At 60.2% G+C, this 23,782-nt stretch overlaps 1 protein-coding gene across 1 annotated transcript; it reads left to right on the top strand.

Annotated features, from left to right (window-relative positions):
• The first annotated feature begins 4,083 nt into the window (after nt 1-4,083).
• Nucleotides 4,084-20,116, top strand: LOC121353843 (collagen alpha-1(III) chain-like). Its single transcript, XM_041468003.1, has 3 exons — nt 4,084-4,132; nt 8,292-8,686; nt 17,303-20,116. Exons 1-3 carry the CDS (start codon nt 4,084-4,086, stop codon nt 17,960-17,962), a joined length of 1,104 nt encoding a protein of 367 aa, XP_041323937.1. The 3' UTR covers nt 17,963-20,116.
• The last annotated feature ends 3,666 nt before the right edge of the window (nt 20,117-23,782 follow it).

The following is a 23,782-nucleotide window of genomic DNA, read 5'->3' on the forward strand; positions in this document are numbered from 1 at the left end:
TCTGGGTCAGGGTTTGCTGTTGCTGTGCTTCACGGAAGGACCCTCAAGCCCCAGCACTCGTCTAGCACTCAGGGCTGCCCCCACAATGATATTTCTCTCCTTGCAGACCCCCATTAGCTCTGCTGCCTGTGCCTCCTGACCATCCCATGGGATCTCCACTGGGGGCAGCCACCGCCACCCCGCCTGCTTCTGCTGCAGCCTGCAGGGATCTCCCACTGCCCTCAAGTGACCTTGTTTGGGGCCTGATGGCTATTAATCCGTGCTCAACAGGCCACTGGGTGAACAGGCCAGCTGCTACTTGAGGGGTAGAGAAGATGAGGGTAGCAAAGAGGGAGCTGCTTCTGGACAGATCCAAACCAGGGCTAGAGATGCAGGGACAGCTGAAGCCTGTATTGCAGCACAGGAGAGCAGCTGGTGAGGGGGGAAGGTGACCCTGGTCCCCAGGGCCACCACCCGAGCGTGTGCTGGGAGATGTGGTCTCCTGTGCCGTGCTCCCAGGCGCTGCTGCAGGAGGCTGGCACGCAGCACTCCCCCGACGCGTGCCGGCGGCGCAGGGCACGGGCAGGCCAGCGGGTTCATTGCCATGCTGAGCTCCTTCGCAGGGAGGGGATGCAGAACGGAACTGAATATTTAATGCCGACAAAGTGCCTTGATGCTGGTGGCTGGAAGGCGCCAGGGAGGGCCGGGAGCCGTGATCAGGGTACTGCTCACTTTGCACAGGGAAGGGTGGCACCAGCGTGTCCTCTGCCTTGGTGTTTGTAACCTCAGTGATGAAGGTGGATTTATGGGTCGACAGCCCCGACTGGCACCCAGCAAGAGCACCATGGAGTAGAGTTGTGGGGCACAACAGGGGCTGGGGGCTCATGCATGCAAAAGCAGGGGCTGTGAGGCTGAGGATGGCACCAGGCACTGGTCCCAGCCTGTTTGCAGGTGAGCTGTGCCCTGCACTGCTATTTGGATTGGTTTCTTCTTGGAAGGATATTGGGGGAAGGGGGGCAATACAAGCCCTAGGCAAGGGGAGATGTTTTGGTTGCACCCAGCTTAAAGAATGAGTGGTGCCCAAAGCCAGGGCGAGCTGGGAACAACTGGTGTGTTGTGGGAGGTGGAAGAGACAGGGCTGTCATTGCCAGGACAAGATAAAGCTGAAAGGGGGGACAGAATAAAAACCACGTGGAATACAAGGGAAGGAGTCAGGAGTGCCATGGGCTTCAGAGGACAGGATGAGGTCCTTGCATGGGGTCCGTAGCAAGGAGGGCTGGGCAGGGCCAAGGAGCAGCATCCCAGCTGCCTCCTGCATTCCCAGCCACACATGCCTTCCAGGGCTACCATTCCCTCCATTTCCCCTCCCTGGGGCACTTGGGGCCATACCCATGGGCACAGGGGACAGGACAGGGCAGGGGGTACCCCAGGCTCTCCTCCCAGCCCTGATGTTGGTTTCAGTGTGACCAGTGACTGGAGCACAGCTGGGACTGAACTGCTGGGGAGAGGAAGAAGAGCAGAACCACTCTGTCTGGGGACCGTGCTGCTGGTGCCCACGGGGGTCCGGTCCAGCCTGCCTGTGGGCCAGGGCTGTGCCCCCTGCCATGCACCACAGTCCCTTCTGCTTGCCCCCCGACTCACTCCTCTGCCCTCGCACTGAGGGAAAAAATGGGGAACACACCCTGGGCGTACAACGTGGGTGCCAGATGTGGGTGCCAGATGTGTGTGCCCCCACATGCACGCTCACCTCCCTGAGCCACGCGCAGGCTCCCACATACAGCATCCTGGTGCTGATGTGCACACTTGCACACACTCCTGCTGTCACACCCCGCAGCCTGGCACCCTCACAGCCATGCCAGCACACACGGTGCCACATGTGCAGAGACACACCTGCACTGTCACACCCGAGCACACGGCCACCTGTGCCGGCTGTCCTGTCACCACGCACGCCCATCACACGTGCCATGTGCTCTCCCATGTGCCCCATCACACGTGCACAGACTGTCACAGCGGTGTCCCACTGCTGTGCACACGCGGTCACACCTGCACACAGGGGTGCACACACAGCCCCTCTCCGAGCCTGCCTTGCACAGCTGCTTTGGGACCACCGCAGGCCGGCTGAACCCCGGACACGGGAGGTGCTGCTTCCACCGGGCTGAGACCGCCACAAATTCATCACGCGTGGATTCGGGATAGGTCTGGAATGACGCCCCTGGTCAGACACAGCCCGGGCACGGCGAGGGGTGCCCGCGGGGACCGGGGAACACGCGTGCCCTGCCGCGAGGCAGGGGCGGACGGCGGCTCTTTGTTCCTGCCGCCGCCGGTCCTCCATGATGTGGAGAGGGCGCGGGTGAGGCCGGCGCCGCGAAATGGCGGCCGGGGGGGCGGGATCGGGGGAGGAGGAGGAGGGGGAAGGGGAAGGGGAAGGCCGGGCGCCCTCCCCGCGCTCGGCGCCGCGCACACAAAAGGCTGCACGGAAAACACGGAGGGCAGTGGGCTGTGGAGTGGCCTCGCCGGGGACCTCCTGCCTGCCCCTGCCCTCACAGCTCTGTGTGACCCGCTGCCCGCACACGCTCGGCGGCTGCCCGTGCTCCGCACCGCACCCCCGGGCCCGTCCCAGTTTGGGGGGCAGTCGGGACAGCTCAGTTCTGCTCAGCACAGCCCAACCCAGCTCACGGCACAACTGAGCTCAGCCGTCGGTAGGGTGCCGCCGGTACCGGGAGTCCCGGCCGTGCGTGTCCCGGGATTTCCCAGGGAGGGCCGTGCTGCGGCGGGCGGGAGCGGGCGGTGAGGCCGGGCACGGGACAGTTTTGTGCTGGGCTCTTTGTGTGAAGGGCTGACACGGCCGAGCACTGGCACCCCACGGCCGGTACCTCCCGGGCAGCGAGAGCCTTCCCAGCCGCGTGTCAGGAGGACGCGTGGCAGCGCTGTGCCTGCTCCCCTTGCCTGTGGGGATGGGGCCGTTCCTGGGGCAGAGGCGGGCGGTGGGGAGGGGACCCGCCGGGGCTCCCCAGCAGGTCTGGGCTCCTCGGCCGGTAAAGCCGGTTTGGAGGAGCTGCGGGGCCGCGGAGGCTCCCGATCCTCCCGCCCGGCCCGTGGCAGCTCCCCGGGGCACATGCACCCACGGGGAGCTGGTGGAGAGCCTGGGAGTGACCCACGCACATGGGGCAGACCGGCAGGGGGTGTGGGGACAGAAGCCCATAGGGCTGGGAGAGGGATGGACCAGAAACTGCGGCTCCCCCCTCTTTAGTCTTTCCTTTCATCTCTGCCGCGCCTGCGTGTGGTGAGTTTGTTCGGGTCTCAGCCTCACGAAGTGGGGATGGGGACACGCTGCAGCCCCCACCCCACGTGTGACTCGAGCGTCCCACACTCTGGGCAGGTTTATGGTCGCTGCAGGCTGGGGGCCACTGACACCCAAAAATGTGTGGACACAACAGGGGAGGGGGGAGCTGCCCACCCACCCAAACCATACACAGACCCTGCAGCTTCTCCAACCTGTGCCTGCTTCCCTGCCACCAGCCCACCCCCTGCAGCAAAGGCTCCTCCAGTGCCACCAAGGTGCTGCTCCACCCCCTTGATCTTCTCCAAGAAAGCGTTGGCACAGGCTGGTGCCACCGTGGCTGTCACTCTCCCCTGGCTATGGTGAGGGGCCCTGCCTGGCACAGAGGGAGGTGTCCCCTCATGAACCCCCCATGTCCCTGCGCAGGGAGCAGGTTTGTGTCCCCAAAAGGTGACACGGAGGCAGGGCACCATCTGGTGGTGCCTGGGCACAGCACACGCCAGCCCACACGAGCGCTGCCCACCCACACTCACTCCCAGCGAGGCCCCACGCGCTGTGCACACACGTGTGGGCACCCCAGTGCCCAGAACTCGTTTGTGCACACACGTGTGTGCACCCCAGTGCCCAGAACTCGTTTGTGCACGCACGTGCCCAGAGCACGCACACGTATGCACAACCCCACGTGTTAACGCACTCCTCTGTGTTTGCACATGCGCTCGCCCGCTCATGGCTGCAGGCACTCGCAGGTGGGTGCCCAGCTGAGCCACGGGTGCCCAGGTGAGCCCACGGCTGCTGGCACAGCCACGAGATGAGCGTGAGGCTCAATGGGCCACCTGTGCCACGCGTGTGCCGTGTCTGAGCACGCGCACACAGGTAGGTGACATCTGTGCGCGCAGGTGAGCGGTGCTGCTCCCTCCGAGTTTCAGCCAGGCAGGCAGCACTGATAAGGGGAGCACAGAGGGCATGCCTGCTGCATTCCCTGCTCCTCTGGGGTAGCAGGGCTGGACTGGCTTTTATTGCTAGCAAGGATCTCCCTCCTTGAGCATGGGCAGTCATTTTCAGCTCTGCCCCAAATCCCCTGGGAGGACCTTGGGCTTGTGGGCCCCTCCTGCTTGCCCAGGGCATGGGCTGAGGTGAGCACAGGTGTGAGACATGGTGGCGCATGGGCAGCGAGCACCGGGCACTTCCTGGGGCTCCGAAGCCCGCCAAGGCAGCGGCTGCTCTCCAAGGGGTGTGTTCGGCTGCAGAGGTTTTGGCCGCCAGCCTGGCTCGCACAGCTGGAGAGGGAAGAGCTAAATTTAAAGGTGTCAGGGGGGCCGGGTGAGGCTGCCTGGCGCGGGGCTTCTCCCTGGCCGCCTGGGTGGAGGCACGGGTGTGTTTTCACCGCCGCTCCCTTTCTTTCACTGGAGGGGCAGAGGCCTGACGGGGAGAAGCGCTGGTTTCATCAGCGGGGAATGAGGCGAGGGCTGAGCTTGAGCAGTGCCATGTGCCCCAGCGGGGACATCCCTGTCCCAGTGCAGCCCTGACCTGTTCCATGCCAGCACCCCCAGACCCACACACTGTCTAGAAGCTGTACTGCTCACACCCGGCCAGACATGTGTCTGCTCAGACAGCTGGACACACGGACACCCCTGGACACACTGACACCCCTGCAGACTCCTTCATCTGGGGCCAGCCCCTCCCACATGCACCCCACAGCCCTGATCCTTCATCCCCACACCATTTTGGGGTAATAAAAGTACTATTTCAGGGTGTTTACAACTTTTATTTAAAAATCCCTTTCCCAGATCATTTTCAGGGCTGTAAGCCAGGTGTGTGTGAGCCTCTTGCAGGCAGGATGGAGATTTAAGAAAACCAACAGCAGGAAAGCAGGGGCTCCATCAGGGCCCTGAAAAGTGATTTTGACTGCACTGGCCCCCAGGGTCAGTGAGAGCACCCAAATTTTGGGGAGCAGGGAGGCATCGAGCCAGTGGGGTGTCCGTGATGCCATCCCAGCACCTGCAGGTACTTAGGCAGCTACATGGGTGCTCCCACCCCCCAACCACCAGACTCGGGACCCGGCAGGCGCCAAGCAGACTTGGGAGTTTGCTAAAATGAAAATAGAAAAAAAGCCTGGGACATCATCCAAAACTGCCGAGTGTTAATTAATTCGTCCCTGTGATGTGATCTGCCCTCGGCCCCAGAACATCCTAACATAGTCACAGCCACGGCCGCCCACCCCAGCCTCCCTGCTGGCCACAGCCTTATTTTAGGCAAGAGGTGGTGCAGCTGCTCCCCCAGCCTTTGAACAACCATGGGTGCTGAGGGCCCTGAGATGTGGGTCGTGGAAGGAGGGCAGCCATGCCAGTGTGTGTGTGGCCTTGACTATGGGGCCACAGCCACATCTGCCCTACAGCAGCCTGCCGGCTCCACAAAAAAGCAGCCCAAAATTCCCATGGGAGCTGGGACAGTGCAGCAGTGGGACACCCCATCACCCCTGGGAGGTTGGATGGGGTCCCACTCATCTCTTGTTTTCCCCCCAAGGTGAAATGAGAGCATCATCAATATGCTGGGTCTGGCAGGAGTCAGGTGCTGGCACCTCCCCTGAGGGTCAAGCAGAGCTGTGTCATTCCCCCATGTCCCACCACCACTGTGACCCCAAAACTCCTCCAGCTCCTACACCCCATTCTCCTTCAATGGGACAAGGGGGCACAGCACCCCGCCTGGCTCTTGACATAGGGTGCAAAGCAGCTCCTTCTGCCTCTGCCTGTTCCTGTCTGACTTTTTATCCCTGAGGTCTGGGATAGGGGCTGGGGTCATGCTGGTGAGCTGGGACCGCTCAGGGCCTGACTCTACAGTGGGGACGTCCCAATGTCATGGGGCTGGGGACAGTGATGCCACCTTGCAGAGTTTTCTCCACAAATCCCCATCTCTTGAAGTCCTGAGATGGGAGCAAGTGAAGCCAACCCCAAGCTTTGCCCTGGGAGAGGCAATACCCCATAAGTGAGAGTGGGGCTGGCTTGGGGGGCACCAGCTACTGCTTTTGGGGCTGGGGGTGGGCAGGAGGGAGGGGGAGGCAGGGGCGAGGGGAGCAGGCAGCGCCGTGACTCAGCCGGGGGTGGCAGCGGGTGAGGTGTTTGTGTTTCGTTTCTAACGTTACGGTTTCCACAGCGCCGGGAAGCAGCCCTGGGGGGCCACGGGGGCCCGGCGACACTGAGGGCGGGATGGGGCAGCAGCTGGACCGGAGAAGCTGTTCTCTAGCTAAGGCCACAACAGCTAAAAATACCGTGGGCCATTGTCACCAGCAACAAAGCCACTGGCGTATTTTCAGCATTATCTCGGTTGCCATCAGCTCTGCCGCCCTCCCGGGAAGTGCTGTGCCCACTCCACCCGGGTACTGCTCTCCAAAGAGTTGGACAGGATCTCCCACCTGCCCCTGGGTGCAGCCACTGTGCCTCAGTTTCCCTCCTGCACACTGTTCTGTGGTGCCACCCCCCATTCTACTGCTGTCATCCAACTTCTTTCACCCTACAGAGAGCCCTGAGCTGCCACACTTGTCCCCGTCACATCCACAGTGTCCCCTGCCCCTAATGAGTGCCTGGGGACACATGGCTCGCAGGACAGCCGTCTCCATCCAGGCAGCTCCAGTCCAGCCCAGGCAGCTGGAAGGGAACAGCGGAGACTGGAAGCAATGAGTTGGCCGAGTGTCACCAGGAGGTTGGTGACAGCCCCTCCTCCCTGCTAGGGCACCAGCCCTCCTCCCCGGCTCATTCCAGCAGGCAAAGCCAAGGAGGCTGCTAGGCTGCCCAGTCCAGCCGTGCTCAGCAGGGAGCTGTCATTGCTCGCCCTGGGTGAAGCAAGTTGGCGCGGTCTCAGCACAGCGACCGGGTGGTCAGGGAGGGCTGTGCCAGGCTGTGCAGGCACTGCCAGCAGCTGGGCACTGCCCCAGCCCCAAACCACCAGGATAACACTGGATTTGTGCAGATTTCCCCACTAAAACAGGCAGTGAGGGGGGTTTAACTTGCCTTTTCCCTGCCAGAGCAGCTCAGCTTCCCTTCCTTCCTGTGAGTCGTTCTCTACCACAGAGAGAACAGATCAGCATCAGCTCAGGGCAGGGACAGGGTGGTGGCAGTGACCCAGAACTGGGCTCAGAGGGTGGGTGGCCAGAGACAGGTTGGATCTGCGGGAGGCCCATGGCTGCCCATGGGCGCTTTGCTGGGCCAAGGCAAGCAAAGAGTCTGTCTGGTGGTGCTTGGATTTCTCAGCACAGCCCGAAGCTGGGACTGCTGTGGCCCTGCTGGGATCCCTCCCCAGCCAGTTGGCTGCGTCCCTGCATTGCTGTATGGGAACTTTAGGACCAGGGCCAAGCAGGAGGGACTGGTCACCCCTTCCCTGTGCTCCTCAAGTACCTGCTGAACCTCCCTGTCCTTGTAACAGCCCCAGCATGTCCCATAGTGCACACTGGGAGACCCTTTTGGTTTGCATGGGAGGTGGCTCTGCACCCTTCTCCCCTGCCCCATGCTCCCTTGACATCCTGCTCCACTTCATCTTGGGGTCTTGCTTGCTCCAGCTGCAGATCCTTGAGCAGAGCAACCTCCCCCTGCAGCACAGATGGTCCCTATGGCAAGGGGGAAGGGAGGTGAGACCTGCTTTTTGAGGGGCAGGGAGCCCCACTTCCCTGGGGGAAGACACACCGATAGGGCTGTGGTGGGACTGAATGATGCTGCTGGGGCATCTGTGGCTGGGGGGGGCGGGGAGGGTCGGTCATCTACACCCCAGAAATGGGAGAGCTGTGGGCCACCCCACCAGCAGCACCCCTGGAAGCAGAGACTGAAGAGTGAGTGGAAGAAAGGGGTCTGGTAAGAGCACAACTGTGCACGTAGGTGCAGGGGGATGCTGGGGAGCAGAGACCAGGAATACGGGAGATGATACGGCATTATTGTGGGGGGAGCTGTGGGGGCCAGGCAGACCTCGCAGGAGCAGATATTTGGGGCGGGGAGCGGGGGAGACCTGCAGCGAAGTGGGGTGTGTGAGACCAGATCCGCCACTGCAGCAGGGATTGAAGGGCGGGGGGAATCGGGGTCCTTCCTCAGCCTCACTCCTGGTCCCCGTTCCCCGGCAGCGGGGCGGGGAGCACGCAGCCCCCCCGGCCGGGCCCCGCGGTGGCGGCCCGGGGGAGCGGGAGGCAGCGGCACGGGGCGGGGAGGAGCGGAGGAGAGCGGCGGCACCGAGACCGGTCCCGGCGGCCAGGGCACCGCGGTGGGTCGGTACCCGGCGGGCTCCGGCGGCCCCGGCTCCGCGGCGCCTCCGGTACTCCTGGCAGGCTCCGGTGCCCCGGGTGGCTCCGGTACCATTGGAAGGCTCCGCTGCCCGGTGGCGGCTGCGCACCCCGGCGGCTCCGGTGTCTCGGCTCCGGGCACAGGCGAAGGAGGCAGCGGCCGCAGCCAGGCAAGCGGGCGGGGGCGGCCGGGCCGGAGCTCAGCCCCCCCGAGTCCCGGGACCCTCGCCCGCGCCCCCTCCGAGGGCAGGGGGGCACCCAGGGGGGATTGGCTGGAGGGTGAATCCGGAGAGGGCAGGGGGTATATACAACCCCCATGCCGAGAGTGGCCCGGATCGGGGACTTGCACAGAACAAAGGACCATGGAGGGTGTGTATGGAAAAGTACCGGCGGGAGGGGAGCGTTGGTCGTCTGCAAACTGGGCTGGGGGCGACGGTGCGTGGTGCGAGGGCTGGGTGTGCCAGGGCAGCATTTCACCCACTCCCCGGGCTGGGGGCTGCTCAGGGCTGGGGGCTCTGCAGGGAACAGGGGTTGCAGCCATTCCCACGTCTGAGGGGTTTCTGCCCCCCCAGTCATCCTACCGCAGGTTTAATGGTACAGAGGGGCTGCAGGATTTGCATCTGGGTCAGGGGGTGCAGAGTGCCTGGAGTGCAGCAGGAAGGGGTAAATGTGTAGGTGGGCGTGGGGGTCTCATGCAGGGAATTTGCGGTACTGTACGAGGTGGGCTTAGGGGTGTCGTGCTTGCAAAGGAGGGTTGGGGGCGGCTGGGGGGGCAGATGGGGACTCCGTGGAGCTGGCATTTGCCACTCTGTGTGCTGGTGGCAGAAATGCCACCTGTGCCTGCCCACATGATCTGCACACCGCTGTGCCAGCCACCTCTGGGCTCTGCACGCCGGTGCCCTGGCCATGAACCGGGACATGGTGGTCTCTGAGCAGCGGGGCTGGGCTGCGCAGGCACCGAGGCTCCGAGACCTGCAGGAGGGCAGCACTTCCCCTTACGCGATCTCGGCTGCGTGAGCGGGTCTCGCAAGGGGAGATATTTATAGCACTGCTCCACTAGCCCGAGGTTTGCACGGCCTGGAACGGGGCTGGCGGCTGCTGCCCCCCATCCAGAAGCCTCTGGATGCAGCTGAGCCGTTTCCCCGGCGGGGCCGGGGTGGGTGGGAGCCCGCAGGGCTGAACGGGCTGCGTGGAACATGCTGGGGCTTGCTGCCAGGTTACAGGCTCCTGCGTGCTCTGCTGCCTGCAGTGCTGCCTGCAATGCTGCCTGCGTGCTGGGTGTTGCGGAGGCTTCGCAGGGAGAGTGCAGGGAGCAGCTTTTGCTTTGGCTTGGGCCAGCCAGGCTCTGGCAAAGGAATACACCACTCTACAAGGATGGGGACAAGAGGGAGTGTTCATGTTTTGACTTTGCTGTGAAACACAGATTGGCCAGAGCTGTTGCAGGGGAAGGTGAGAAGGCAGGTGGGATTGCATATCCAGGAGTGTTTTCCACATGCTTTGTCCCTGTGATTCTAACCACCACGTGTTCCCAGACCCCAGCAAAGGGAAATTAGAGGTCTGGGAACTGCCCTGAGTCAATCCATGCTGCTCTGTACCCTGTGCATGGAGCAGCCTTCTCTTGGGTCCTGCTGGAGCCACCAGCACATGGTGACGGCCAGTGCCGGAGCCATGTTCCCTCTTTGTGTCAGATGGTCCCACAGACGTGGTCCTCTCCTGACCAGACATCTGCTCTGCTGATGTCTCCAGGCTCTTGCTTCCCTGGCACAAAGCCTCGCAGTGTGTGGGGACGCCTCTGTGCGTGCTCCGGCTCCTCTCCCAGTCTCCTGATCCTCACAGTTTGCACGTGCCATCCAGATGCCATTGCTGTGCTGCTGTCACCACCCCTTTCCAGACCCTCTCTCTGTCTTTTTTACCCCAGCACCAGGCCAGCAGCTGTGTTGTGCCCTCCTGCCATGCTCATGGGGTGCGTGGCATCTGCTTGCTGTAGGGTGGGGGAAAGGAGTGGGGCAGGGAGAGGCAGGAGTGGGAGATCAGGGCGAGGGATAAAGCCAGGCCTATTTTTATACTGCAAAGTAATTACCAGAGCTTTCCAATCCTTAATCTGCTGAGAGCACCCTGGTGTGATTGGATCCTTCCCCAAGCCTGGCAACAATTCCCCCATCACACATCTCCTGCGTCAAAGCCCTGTAAACTCCCACACTTGGGCTCACACTGGGATACATGTGCTGCAGAGCTGCCAGCTCGTCTGCCCCTCACTTCCAGCAGCCCCTGGCCCAGGAGCAGGGATGGGGACCCTGGCTGGGACCCTGGTTTGCAGCTGGGAGGATCTCACTGCCGAGCCAGTGGAGTAGGATGCAGCCTTGGCCACCTGGCTCAGCTGCTGGCTAGATTTGGGTCCTAGCACTGAACACACTAAATCCACGTTTTCCCCATCAGCTGCCTTCCAGGGTGTTTTGGTTGAGATTAGTGGCCCACACAGCACCCTCCAGCACCCATCCAGCTTGGCTTCCCACTGGCACAGACAGGCTTTGGGGTGCGTCTTTCCCGACGGCGCGCAGGGTGGTTCTGGATGGCAGTGCCAAGTCTCGGCTGGCTCCTTTCCCGGCCTCTCCCTGTCCTGTCCCCGTGCCAGGGGCTGCTGAAGAACCTGTTCCATAGCTCCCGCCACAGAGGAGGAAATGACGGGTGATGTTTGCCTCTGTACAGGGTAGAGCATGGGATCTCGACAGCCTAGGGATGGGGATGAGGATTCACCTTCCTCCACCTACCTGTGCCCACCAGCTCTTCAACACCTCACCCCAAAGTCTGACTGGGCTGTTCAGCCCTATTCCATGACAGGGAAAGGGGCTTTTTGTGCCACAATTCTTCCACTGGAGTTTGCAACACTCTTGCCAAGTATTTGGGAGTAGCCTTCGATCCATCTGTCTCAGTGCACGGCAGCAGGCACAAAGTAAACTTGGAAGTGTACAGCATGCAGTGCCCCCACAAATGCTGCTGTTCCACACAAGGACCCAGTGCCAGGGATTGCCTGGGTGAGCTGCCTTCAGGGCATCCCCAGGTGACCCCACCAGTGTCCCTTCCCCCTGCCTGGCAGGGACCCGGCGCCCTGCCTGAGGGAATGGCCATAAAAGGCCCTGAAATGGAGAAGATGGGCTGGGGGAGGCGGGGGGGGACCGGGCTGCGTCTCCAGCTAGAATGGGATCTTCCCGTCTGCCCACGCAGGTCAGGCTTGCCAGGAAGTGGGAGCGGAGGGTGGATGGAGGAGAGCAGCCCTGGCAGCCTGGAGCAGGTTCAGGAGGCTGGGGCACACCGTGCTCCCCTCCACCTCCCCCTGCTTCCCTGGGGGGCACGTTTGGACCATGGCCCGGGATGCCAGGATCTGCATCGCCTCCCACCAAGGGCTCAGGAGGATAAAGCTGCCTTTTCATCGGCACCTGAGCTGTGGGCAGTGGGGGCTGGGGACGAGGGGCACTCAGCGGGCTCCCCCACCGCCCCCCACTGCCTCTCCCCAGACAATGGCCACCCTTTGTTGGGGTTTTATGCATCCGGCCCCCTTCCCTGTGGCCCAGCTGGTGACATTTTACCACCTCCACATTCCCATGGGGATTCAAAGGGCACAGATGCACCGTGAAACCACAAAGCACATTCCCCCCTCAATGCTCCCCCTCCCCTGTGCCTCAGCATCCCCAGGGAAGCAGAGCCGGGATGCGCAGAGGGGATGCTTGCACTGGGAACCTTCCTTTGGGAGTTCCCTCCATCTTCCTGCCCTTCCCTTGTCATCAGCTTTCCATTCCTTTGTGACTCTTGAGACACATCCCTGTCCCAAGAGGGCTTGGCATGCCAGACCCCCACTGATGGGAGATGAAGGGAGGCAGCGTGGGCACCATTTCCAGGCTGGTGACACTTGACCTTTTGGAGCTGGAGCTGTGTGGGTGGTACCCACCCCTGCCCTGCAGGCACCCGGCAATGTCAGGCAGGGCCGGTGGTGGCAGACCCGGCGTTGCCCTGGGCTCCTGGGTGTAGCCAGTTTGTGGGTGTAGCCAGGCTGTGGGATACACAGTGGCCTCTGTCCCTTCAAGAGAGGTCCCAGTCATCCAGCTCCTGCTCCTTCTCTCCTGCTCCCAGACTTCTGGGGGCTTTCCCGCAAGGATCTGGGCAAATAGCCCAGTTCCTCCTAACCAGTCATTGCCTCCGCAGGGACCTTGGGAAAACAGCCTGTAAACAGGCAGATGGAGAGCGTGAGTCACAGTGACCGAGAGGGAAATAAATGCAGGAGGGGAATTTGCAGCATGCACTGGGTCATGGGGATGAATCCAGCCTCTCCCAGAGATGGTGAGTGGCTGGCACGTAGGTGCTCTCCTGTGGAGCCAGCTGTCCCAGGAAGGGGTGTTTATCCCACTGATGGGAATGTGTGCAGACAATGTGTCCAGACAAGCTGCAAAACTGATCCAGTCCTCTTCCCCCACCAAAAGCATCCCCTGATCCTTGCCATTTTCATCCCTAGGGATGAGCAGTCGCTGCCCTGGAGGCAGCAGCATTTCAGCACGCAGCACCCTGCCCGTAGAGCCATGCAGATCATTTCCCCGCTGAAAGTCACCCTGCCGTGGTTATTTTTGGCTGCCGGCAGGGCCGGAGGAGCTGGCTCTCTCCCAGCTGCTGCAGAGCGTCCCCTTTGGAATTGCGTCTAGCGTGGTGGGGAGCGCTTGGGTGAGCAGGCTGCCTCCAGCATCCCGCTCCCTGCTGCCAAGTACCTGCAGCTCCCTCGCCCTGCGCAAAGCAAGAGTGCAATCTAGTGGCTAATCCCACTGGGGACACCGGTGGCGCTGGGGATTAACTTCTGACAAAGTCTCCGGTGACACCGTGCGCCTCTCTGAGCGTCACCTCACCATCCCAGCTCGGGGACTGGTAGCCCAGGGTGGCGGGAGGTTTATCGAGGGTCCAGAAACGCTGTCCTTTTCCCTGGCCGCACTTGAGGCTGGAGGGATATCAGGCTGTGAGCCGCGGCAGTGTGTGCAGGGCCTGGGAGTGTGTTTGCCGGGGTGAGAGGTGCCCTCAGTGCGGTGCGGGGGAAGGATGCAGCTCCCGGGGATGAAGGGTGGGTTTGCCTGGGGGCAGCAAGCGGCTCACTCCAGGTGCTTCGCCCAGGATTCACCCGCTCCACCCCGGGGGCACCCAGCCCAAACCTTTCCGTGCTTCTCCATCAGGAGCCGCTATTGCCGTGCCCCCATCAGCTCCGTCCGCTGCCCGGCACGGGGGGGACCCGGGGCGGGGCTGGTGTTCCCGGGCGGCGTTGAGGTGCTGCCGAGCGCTGCTGAGAGTTTCGGGGGCGGGGGTGTACATTGCCTCTTTTTGCCCCCCGAGACCCCCGTGAGGCCCGGCTGGGGCTCATTTCCCGCTCTGCCCCCCCACGCCGTTGGCTGCACTGGGGGTGACGTCCCTAAGATATGCTGATTTATTCACATTAACCCTTTTCCCGCGGGGCTTGGGGGACCTCGGGGAGGCGGTGGCAGTGGGGCGGGGGGACCCCTTCGCTGCCCCGGCCCCTCCGGCCCGGGGTCCCCCCGCGAACGGCCCCTGCCTCCCTCCCTGCCCCGCGGGTTGCCGTGGGAACCGCACCGGGTTCTGATGTCACCGGGGCTGTTGCTACGCGACCGGTCCGCTCGCCCATCCCCGTGTGAGGTCACTGTCGCTATGGCGACGGCCGGTGCGGCGGGGGGGACGCGGGGCCTCCCCCGGGGCCGGGGGGCGGTCCCGGGGCCGCGGAGCTCCCCCCGCGTACCCCCGGGCGGGAGGCGGGCACGAAGGCGGCGAGGGTGGTGTCCTCCCCGGGGAACGGCAAAAGCTTCTCATTAAAAGAGTGGAAAAAGGAAAATAAAGCTTTTTTTTTTTTTTTTTTTTTTTTTTGGCTTGTCCCGAGATATTATTTTTAGAAATCCTGGCGGAAAAGCTGCCTGCGGCGGGAACGTCCTCTCGTTCCACGGGAAACGCGCTTCCCCGTGGAAACATGCAGCTGTGGGGCTGGGCTCCGTGGGGAGTGGGCACGGGAGGGAGGGGGGGTCGGGGGGCTCAGCCACGTCCGGTGCTGCAGCCCATTTTCTGCTCTGGTCCCAGTCCCCGCGGCGACTCGGAGACCGTGGATTTTACATCTCCCCAGCTTGCTTTCCTGCTGGAGGCGGTTTGTTCCTAAACCCTGACATCTGCTCCTTGGAAATCGATGGAGCTGCTCCTTCCAAGGCACAAATCCTGCTCCTGTCCTGCCACTGGCTCTGTGACCCCGGCCAGGCCAGGCACCATCACAGCCACTGGATTTGGCCATGCTCCTGGGGGCATGTCCACTCACTGCCCCTTTCCCCTGGGGACCTGCCCCATCCCTCCACCCTGCCACCCCCAGGGCTGCTGCCCTCTCCGGTGATCCTGCTGGCCACGAAGCCACGGGGATTAGCAGCTTCCTCTGGGCTGGGATTTAGCCAAAGCCACTTAGAGCCACACAGGGCAGGCAGCAGCCAGCTTGGTTAGAGAGAGATGGAGAAAGTCAGGACATGCAGCCTGAGCCCTCCTACGGATGCTGAGGAAAGGGGCTTTCCTGGGGTAAATAGCTCAGCATCTCATGGTGGAACCCTGGGTTTGGCCAAACCATGTGTGCTGCAGTGTCTCCCCTTGCCCCAGTGAGCCCTCAGCCTCTGTGTTATTTCCAAAGCTTTGTGGAGACCTGTGAGCCAAAAGTCCATCCTGTGCAGGCGGGCTGGAGGGGACAGAGGGACGGGAAGGGGCAGACGCCACTCACGTGGCACTGCCAGCCAAGATGTAGGACAAGAGCTGGCAGATGGAGGCGGGCAGACAGAGGAGCGTGAGGCTGCACCCAGACGCTCTCTGCTGTGACGGGATCTTGGCTCACTGCTGGTTCAACAGCTGCTGAGCTTCCCGGGGCTGGGGGCTGCGGGACTCCGGAGGGACAGAGGACATGGGGATGGGGAGCTCAGGTGGCTCCCCAGGGAAAGGAGCAGCTGGGGAAAGAGCAGGCAAAGGCTTTCTGCTGAAGTTGTGGAGATGAGGGGTCTGGCTGGAGCTGGCGATGGGGGATGGGGCAGGGGGAGGGGGCTCACAGCCCCATCTGGGACACATTCCTGCCCTGCTGATGGCACAGGGACCACCATGTGCACTCCTGCTCAGTTGGACCTCCTGGATCACTGCGGAGACCACAAGGAAAACTTCACACCCAGCCTGTGTAAAGCTTTGCATCAGGGGAAGCTGAGGGCAGTGGAAAGCCCCCATCCACCCTGCCACAGCACATGGGCAAAGTGAGAGCTCCATCTGAGGGAACCTGGGCCTGCTCTGGGCTCTTCAAAGTCCCCTCTGGTGGCCTTATCCTCTGCTAATGGGATCCTCTGTACCTTATGGGGAGAGGCTCAGGAGAAAATCTGGCTGCAATGAAGGGATAGGAAGGATATCCTGTTTCCCTAGGGAAGAGGTCATTGGGTAAAGGGAATCCTGTCCTGCAGCAGCCAGACCAGAGCAAAGGACTGCCCTGGGGATTGAGGATACCCTGCTGCCCACTGGGAGGTTTGAGGTTAGTCCTGCTGGCACTGAGCCTGTGCAGACCCTCACAGAGCCTGTGGTTTAACCCAGGTATTTGCAGGGTCACCATTATCACAGTCCTTACGCTCCCAAGCCCTCTGTGCTGGCTCCAGCCTGGCTCCTCACCCAGACTATTATGGGACAGCACAGGATGGTCAAAGCCCTCATCTGCCAGACCCCAGGCAAGGAATCCTGGTCCCCACTGAGCAGCCCCCAGGTGCCCTGTCAGCTGCCGCAGGACAAGGTAGGACACTCAGGCTCCAGCTCCCCTGCACCCACCTCTTCCACCCACTGCCTCCTTCTTTCCCGGGGGAGGGGGCTGTGGTTTGTCTGGAGTGTGGAGAGGTGGGAAGCTCTGTTCCTGGCAGAGAATCCCTGCCAGGCAGGGCAGCTCTGTGCACACCTGAGCCAGGTGAGGCTTTTAGAGAGGAGGCAGAAAAATTAAACCGGAGAATGAAGCAGAGAAACAAGGATCAAGTTTTAGACGCCTCTCCACTGCTTTACACCTGGAGCAAAAGCAGGAACATCCAAAGCTGGAGGGATGCTGAGAGGAGCTGCTGGCAGGGAGCTGCTGCACAGCTCTTACCCTCGAGTGGGACACAGCCAAAAAAGCTCCCAGATGAAGGATCGCTCAACTCTAAGGCTCGGGGACAGGGTCCTGCCATGCCACCATGGCTGGGGACACTGCTCCGGGTCTGGTGCCATCGTGTGGACACACGGCACTTGCACGAACCCCTTGTCCCTTTCCCTGGTGGAGAGACCAAGCTTGGCAGCAGTGCTCCCCCAGGCTGTACCGAACACCAAAGGGTTTTGTCCCACTCCCACCACCCCAAGTCTCCCAAAATCTTGCCCACTGTCTGCATCTCCTGCTCAGCCATCAGTGCTGCTCCTGACCTCTCCAACCCATCAACACCATTGCTGTACCCCACTTGTTCTGGCCACCCCAAATTGTGACTACATTGAGGGGTCAAGTACCTGCTGATGTGTGGGGGGGGGGGGGGGGGGGGGGAATCCCCCAAGCCCCCTGGGCAAGGGAAAGGGGGAAAATAAATAACCATAATTGGCCAGACATGGAAGGATATGATGGGACTGGGGGGAACCTGCTCTGCTCCCCCAGTCTTAAGAGAGGCCCTCTGCCACGTGTAAACTTTCTCTCCAGATTTCAAATCCCTTCTTCCCCCATTTAATACTCCTTCTTGCCTATTTTCCAGAAAATCCCGCGCACCTCTCCATGGACAATCCAGGCCCCCCTTTTCCCCGGGGGTCACCGCGGCAGCACATCCCCAGGGTGCCCCATCCCCGCGCCCCGCCTTGGGGGTCCCGGGGGGCTGCAGTGCGCGGCCACAGCGGATCCCCAGCGCCTGCCCTGCCCGGGAGCCCCATCCCGGCGGTGGCCCCGCGGCTCCGGACCCTCGCGGTCCCACCAGAGGGAGCCCAAAGGACGCGGATGGTGGCGAGGGTGGTGGCCAGGATGGTGGCCAGGATGGTGGCGCGGCCGGCCGGGCACGCCACAGCCGGGGAGGCGAGGGGGGACTGCCACCCCTCCGAGCGGCTCTCAAACGCCCCCAGAGCTCCTTCCAGCCGCCACACAGCCCGCGTGTGTGTCCCTCCGTGAGCCACCCCTGCCCGGGGGCTGCACCCCCTGCCAGAGCTCTCCTCCAGCCCAGGCCTGTGCAGGGAATTTGAAGCTGGACAGGTCGGAAAACAGCGGCTGTGGCAGCAAAGAGGGTGTTCCCAGAGCCCGAATCATCGCTCTGACAAGTGGATTTCCACCAGGTCAAGCCATCGCCCGACACCACGTCCAAACTGAGAGCACGGTGAAGCATCTCTGCTCGGATCACTTTGTGGTGGGTGTAGTTAGCCTAAATTAACGCAGGCGCAAAGCACCAGAAAGGGAGGGTTGGAAAGATGCTCCTGGTGCTTTTGGAACGTCGGCTTGTGGCATTGCACCAGAAGATTTCCCGTTCACACCTCGTCGTTCCACAGGTTTGGGTACTGTTGGACACATTGTTGGTGGGAAAAGGGAGCAGGATGGAAATAACCTGCCAGATGGGGATGGGAGATGGGTGGAGGGAGAGTCAGAGAAGAAATATTGCAGGCAATGCTTCATGATGTCAGAGGAAAGTCCCTCCCATTTGCCCAGCATTTGCTCGTTTATTTAAAGCCTATCATTAGTGGCAGCCATGTGGAAGGGGATTTAAACCAGTCCTGAGTGAATTAGGTGCCACATTTTGACCATGTGTCTAATCTACCAAAGTCCTCTCCAAATCCTGCTTTCCACTGAAAATTGCTGCTTTCTTCATCAGCCAGGAGGTCTGGGGGCTCCAGCCCTTCCCCTGCATGAGGGAAATTTTGGGCACATGAGAGGCTGGGGCTGAAAGCAGGAGGCTGCCACAGTGTCAACATGAAGTAGAGAGGCTGTGGGCCAGGGAAAATCATGGAATAAATGGGATGTGGGCCAAACTCAGGCAGACAGTGCCAGGCTGCTACTCAGAACTGCTGCCAGAGCAGTCTGGCACAGACAAGGAGAGGAAATCCCAGCCAGACCTGGAATTTAATCTTGACTTCCTGGTGAAGTGGCTGAAAATGTTCAGCTCTTGGGGACTTCGTGGCACAGAAGCAATGAGAGGCCAAGACACTTGTGAGAGGCCATCAAGCCTGGCTGGGAAACCCCAACATGGCCATCAGGAGGAAAACACCTCTATGGGTTGAGCTTGTGCCCCAGACTCCTCACAGAAGTCCCAGAGATGCTGGAAGCAGGGTGTGCATGTCCCAAGCCTTGTGGTGAGACAGCTGAGTTGGGGAAAGTTGCCTGTCCATCTGGGAAACACCTCAAGGAGGGAAGAGAGGAGAAAACAGGAATTTCCTTAGAACTGCCATGGCAGGCAGGAACACAAAGGGAAACTGAGGCATAGGAGAGTGGACTGGTGGGATGGGGTGGGACAGGGCAGTAGAAATGTGTGGATGCAGAGCTGTCCCCAGCCCTCTCCTGTAGAGCTGCTGCTGAGGGTGGCATTAGGTGGCTGGCAAGTGTAGGGTTAACCCAGCCCATCCCTTCCCAGGTGCTGCCCAGCCTGGCCCAGGTGGTGCCAGGTGGGAAAGGGCTGGGGGAAGCCTGCAGGAAGGGCTGATGGGGCAGAGGGGAGAGGCTGCTGGCTCCAGGCTTGGAAGGTGGTGGCAGCAGAGCTGTGCTGCCACACCAGAGCCTGTTCCCTGCCTGGAAAGCTGTTGTACTGACAGCACTGGGAGTTTTGCTTTGGTGTGACTGTGCCAGCCTCATGGCTTTCACCCACTCACCACCATCCTGCTGGAGAGGAGAACTGGACTGGCTGGACCTGTTGTGCTTGTGAGATGTGGGTTTGGGATTATCCTTAGTGGGTGCAGGTGGGATGTTTAATTTTTCCTTCCAGTTTCCTTCAGAGTGTGAAAATCAGGCTGAGAGTCTCTCCACTTTGTCCCTCCACTTAGAGAAGAACTTCATGCTGAAGTTTCCATTGTACTATCTCTGAGAGCTCATGATGTTCTTTGAGCTTTAATCCTCTCTATATGCAGCATAAATTTTCTGGTGGAAAAAATGAACATCTGCACGTGCCCCACTTTTTTTTTTCTTTTCAGTGGAATTTCTTTTGGATGCAAAACAAGAGTGGAAAAGTACAGCCCTGAAGTGTATTGGTACCTGGAAATTGAGGCTCAGAGTAAAATCCTGTCATAGGACACGGAGGAGAGAGTGGTATTCTTGCACAGGGAAGGTGCACCCCAGCCCTTTTTTCTTCCAGTGGAGCAGCAAAAGTTCCAGCAACCAGTGTAAGATGCTCCCACCTTTCCCAGCTGCCGGCTGTTGCACTGCAGAGAACAAAGCAATAAGGAAAATTGTGGTGTCATTAATGTGATGATTAAATTGGCATCTGGAGGTGTCAGCATGAAGAACTAGGCTCTCACATCCTCATCCCTGCCACCCCCATGGTCCTGCCCCTCAGCTCTGTCCCATGCCAGACCTGGGAGATGCTCCTTTGCAAATAAATTTATGTGAAAGTGCTGCAGGTCCTGTGGTGAGTTTCCCTCTCTGTCCTGCATCTCTGTTTGCTGCCATGCTTGTGTTTCATTGGGATGTTGCTGTGGCTGATTAGGATTTCTTTATGACTGGAGGTTTTGATGCTGGCTTGCAGAGTGAGTCACTACATGGCAAATGGGATCCCGTCCCAGAGATGTCATTTCCTCACCCGGTGTTCTTTGCAAATGAGGTTTTGCAGAGCTTGAGCAGCTGTTTTTCCTTCCAGCTGAAATCCTCTTCCCAGGAGCATTTAAAGACATGAACTGGGTGCTGAGAGCTGTGCATAGGCAGGGAATTAATATCTACCGTGGCCCAGTGGGAGATGTAACAAGTCCTGCAATCAGTCCTGGGAGGCCTGGGGGCCACCATAAATCAACCTGTGAGTGCCAAGTGGCTCTGAACCAAGGGGAGGGGACAGAGGCCATCCCTGTGCTGTGCCATGTAGTTTTGATCACTCAAAAAGGAGGAGACTTGGAAAGTAGCAAATAAAGCCATGAAGTGACTTCTTGGTGCCTGGTAAATTGCCCTAGACCCAGGCTCCATTTAAATGTATTTTGGGGATGGACTTGCTGTAGATGAGGTGGTCCCAAGCTCATTACGTGTTGGCCAGGATGTTTTCAGCTGGCAAAATGCTCCTTTGGGTGTCCCCTGGCTTGGCTCTCTGCTGAGGAAAGGCAGGGCAGCTCTGGCCAGGTGCCGAGTGTGCCACAGCTTTGTCACGGAGCAGATCTCGGCCAGGATGAGGCATTTCCATCACAGCTTGCTTGCTGCTTCTGGGGCGGGCAGAGCACTCTGCTGCAGCCCTGGGACCTGCCGCGGGCTCCCTCTCATCCTCCCCAAGCCTGGCTTTTCCAGGTTAAGGAAAATGTGGTGGTAGCTCTGCCTGTAGTGTGAGAGAGAGGCCCACAAGACACCCCCTTCTTCTTGCAGCTGCATCTGTCACCTCCAGGTACAAAATGCCACCTCCATCACTGGCTGCAAATCCCAGTGTTGGCTCTGCCTCCTCTGAGGACCCTGCATGGTGCCATGGAGCAGCGTCAAACAGGAGCCAAAAGAGGTGATGAGGGAGAGACAATAAAACAATGTGCTATTAGCAAAGCTCTGGCCAACAGACACATCCTCAGCTTGGAGTGAAATGATCTGACCCTTTTTTGCTCTTGGGTGATTCATTCTGACCTCAGTAAAAAAACATGGTCCCCAGCCTCGTGCTGAATGGAGGGCACAGAGCTGGAACTGTGCAGATCCTTGTCAGGATGCCTTGGCCTGCAGCCAGCCCTCATCCAATTCCATCACTGCCCAGGGGGCACGGCCAAGGCAGCAGCCCCGGCTAACTCAGCCTAATGGCAAAAGCCCAGTGCTCCTGCCAGGTGAAACAGCACTTCAAGTCTGTGCCGGCCCTGATTAGCAAAACTATGGTTGCCATGGAGCCTGAATACCTGTAACAGAGTGCCTGCCTTCCCTGTCCCCGCTGCAGACCCAGGGGACACAAGCTGTGGAGCAGAGGCCAATTTTGCTGCTCCTCAGAAAGCTGATTGCTTTCATCCCAGTGAATATTGAAATGGTCTATTTTTTTTTTCCTTCTTTCTTTCAGCCTCGTTTGGGGTAGAGAAGAAATGTCCCTCCCCAGCTACTCCTCAGATGGGCTGTGGGCTCTGGGTGCAGATGGTGTTGCAGGGAGAAATGCCAGGCTGTGAGTAGGGCACCAGCCCAGGGGTGCTGTCCCAGGGGAGCAAGGGCTCCCTGCTCTTCCTTTACCAGATGCCTGCACTCTGGAAAAGGTGCTGGGCAGTTTATGACCAGCTCAGAAAAAAGGATTTGGAAATCTAGAAACAGCTGCCACTTTTGTAAGAGGTTAAGATGGCATCTGCTTAGGCTGTGTGAGAGGGGAAGAGAAGGTAAAAATGCTGAGGTGAGATTTTTGGGAATGGGCACAGCTGTTACACAGTGAAAAAGGCCTCTGGAGAGTTATTGAGTAGAAATGCACAGGAGAGTGATGGCTAAAAAATTATTACAGGAGGGTGTCCCACACAGACAAGGATGGGTGGGTAGGCTCTGCTGGATAAAACACAGCAGGGCTGCTTTGGAAAGACCACCCCATTGACCTGTCTGTGCAAAATTGTCCAGATCTGGGCCTGTTTGATGCTCTGTGGGTCTCTGTGCCCTTCCTGGCCTTGAGGTCTAAAAAAAGCATCCTCCTGCTCTCTGAAATGCATCCTCTAGGCTTGTCATCTCCAGGTGACCAAAGAGGGGCAGATTTGAGTAGGCATGCAAGGAGCAGCCTCTGCCCCAAGGATGGGGAAGTGGCTGTGTAACAGTGCCCAGAGCTCGGGGAGTGCCTGGGACTGTGCTGGGAGCTGCCTGTGTGTGACTGTGCTCATCAGGGCAGTCAGAAAACAGAGGAGGAATGGAAGGCAGCGAGATTTCCCGGAATGCTTCTTTCCATGTAATCCCTGAAGTGGGCTCATCCTGAGGCTCCCTGTGCCTCTGCACTGGCACAGATCTGTTCCCTGCTTCGGGCATCCCCCAGGGAGAGCAGCCTGTGCACAGTCTGAAGGCAGGGAAAGAAATCCCTGCCTCATCACTTACTGCTTGTAGCTCTGCCACCCAGGGGGTGTGACCTGCAACGTGCCACTTCCCCGGCACTGTCACCCGTCCTGGCATCTGCCAAAACAGCCCTGCTGAGCCCTTGCCAGCATCATCCTGCTGCTGTCCCTGTGTCCTGTCCCAGCTGTCACCAGCACTATGCCATAACCCTGTTTTACTGTGTCTCCATCCCCAGAGGGGATGAAGTTTCATTTCCTCACTTCCATAGAAGCAGGCAGCAACTCTTCTCGTTCTCCTTCTCCCTCCCAGTTTTAGACACTGTTTCAAATTTGTTGATTTCTTCCCTTGAGTAATGTCTTGTTTACACTCATTTACCCTCCAGGCCTTTGGCTTCAGCAGTTCCTCTCCTCTGGGGGAAAAGAGGGTTTCCTGAGGAAAGTCAAGGCTCAGGGCAGCCTTAGACCCTTTGTGCCCTTGGAGTGTTTGCTCTGCCAGCTCCCCTCTGCTTGATGCTTTTTTGCTGCAGGGAGCAGAGGTAGGGCCAGGTCAGGGCTATCAAGACAGCCCAGGGCTTTGCTGGTCCTGTCCTGGGATCCCTCACCTGCTCTGGAATTTCTTTGAGCAAAGTCAAGGAGGAGCAAGTGGTACTGCTCCATCTGCTGTGTGCCCTGGCATCAGGAGGAGCACTGGGCCGTGCAGGACCCCAGGGGCTGTGTCCTGGTGCTGGAGGCCACCAGATCCAGGTAACTCCTCACGTCCTGGCCACAAGCACCAGGCTCGGCTGTGCTGGGGCTCAGCTATGTGGGGCTGGCAGCAGGGCTGTCCTGGCAGGTCTGTCCAGGTTCCTTCTCCAAGATCCCTGGACTGCCTGCTCCAATTCAGCCCTGCTGGGGCTCTTTCAGCTCAGCCCCTGTGCAGGATGGGATGCTGCTGGGACAGGCAGAAGGAGGCAAGTCCCGGGATGCCAGAGCCTTCCGAGGTGTCATCCTGGCAGGGACCGGGTCCACCTGCACCCTGCCACCCTCGGAGGGGATGAAGGGGCCGGCGCGGGTCGCTGTGCCCAGGGTCGCCTCCCCGTCCCGCGGGGCGGCAGTGC

Source organism: Pyrgilauda ruficollis, unplaced genomic scaffold (genome assembly GCF_017590135.1).
Source record: "Pyrgilauda ruficollis isolate IOZ18807 unplaced genomic scaffold, ASM1759013v1 scaffold21, whole genome shotgun sequence".
Taxonomy (NCBI): Eukaryota; Metazoa; Chordata; class Aves; order Passeriformes; family Passeridae; genus Pyrgilauda; species Pyrgilauda ruficollis.

Excerpts from the sequence above, each read along its gene's own strand:
- LOC121353843 (XM_041468003.1), top strand. The coding sequence starts at position 4,084 with ATGGGCCACCTGTGCCACGCGTGTGCCGTGTCTGAGCACGCGCACACA. Across the intron at positions 4,133-8,291 it reads GTCTGAGCACGCGCACACAG|CAGGGATTGAAGGGCGGGGG; the intron begins GTAGGTGACATC and ends CCGCCACTGCAG. Across the intron at positions 8,687-17,302 it reads GAGGCAGCGGCCGCAGCCAG|AAAATCCCGCGCACCTCTCC; the intron begins GCAAGCGGGCGG and ends CCTATTTTCCAG.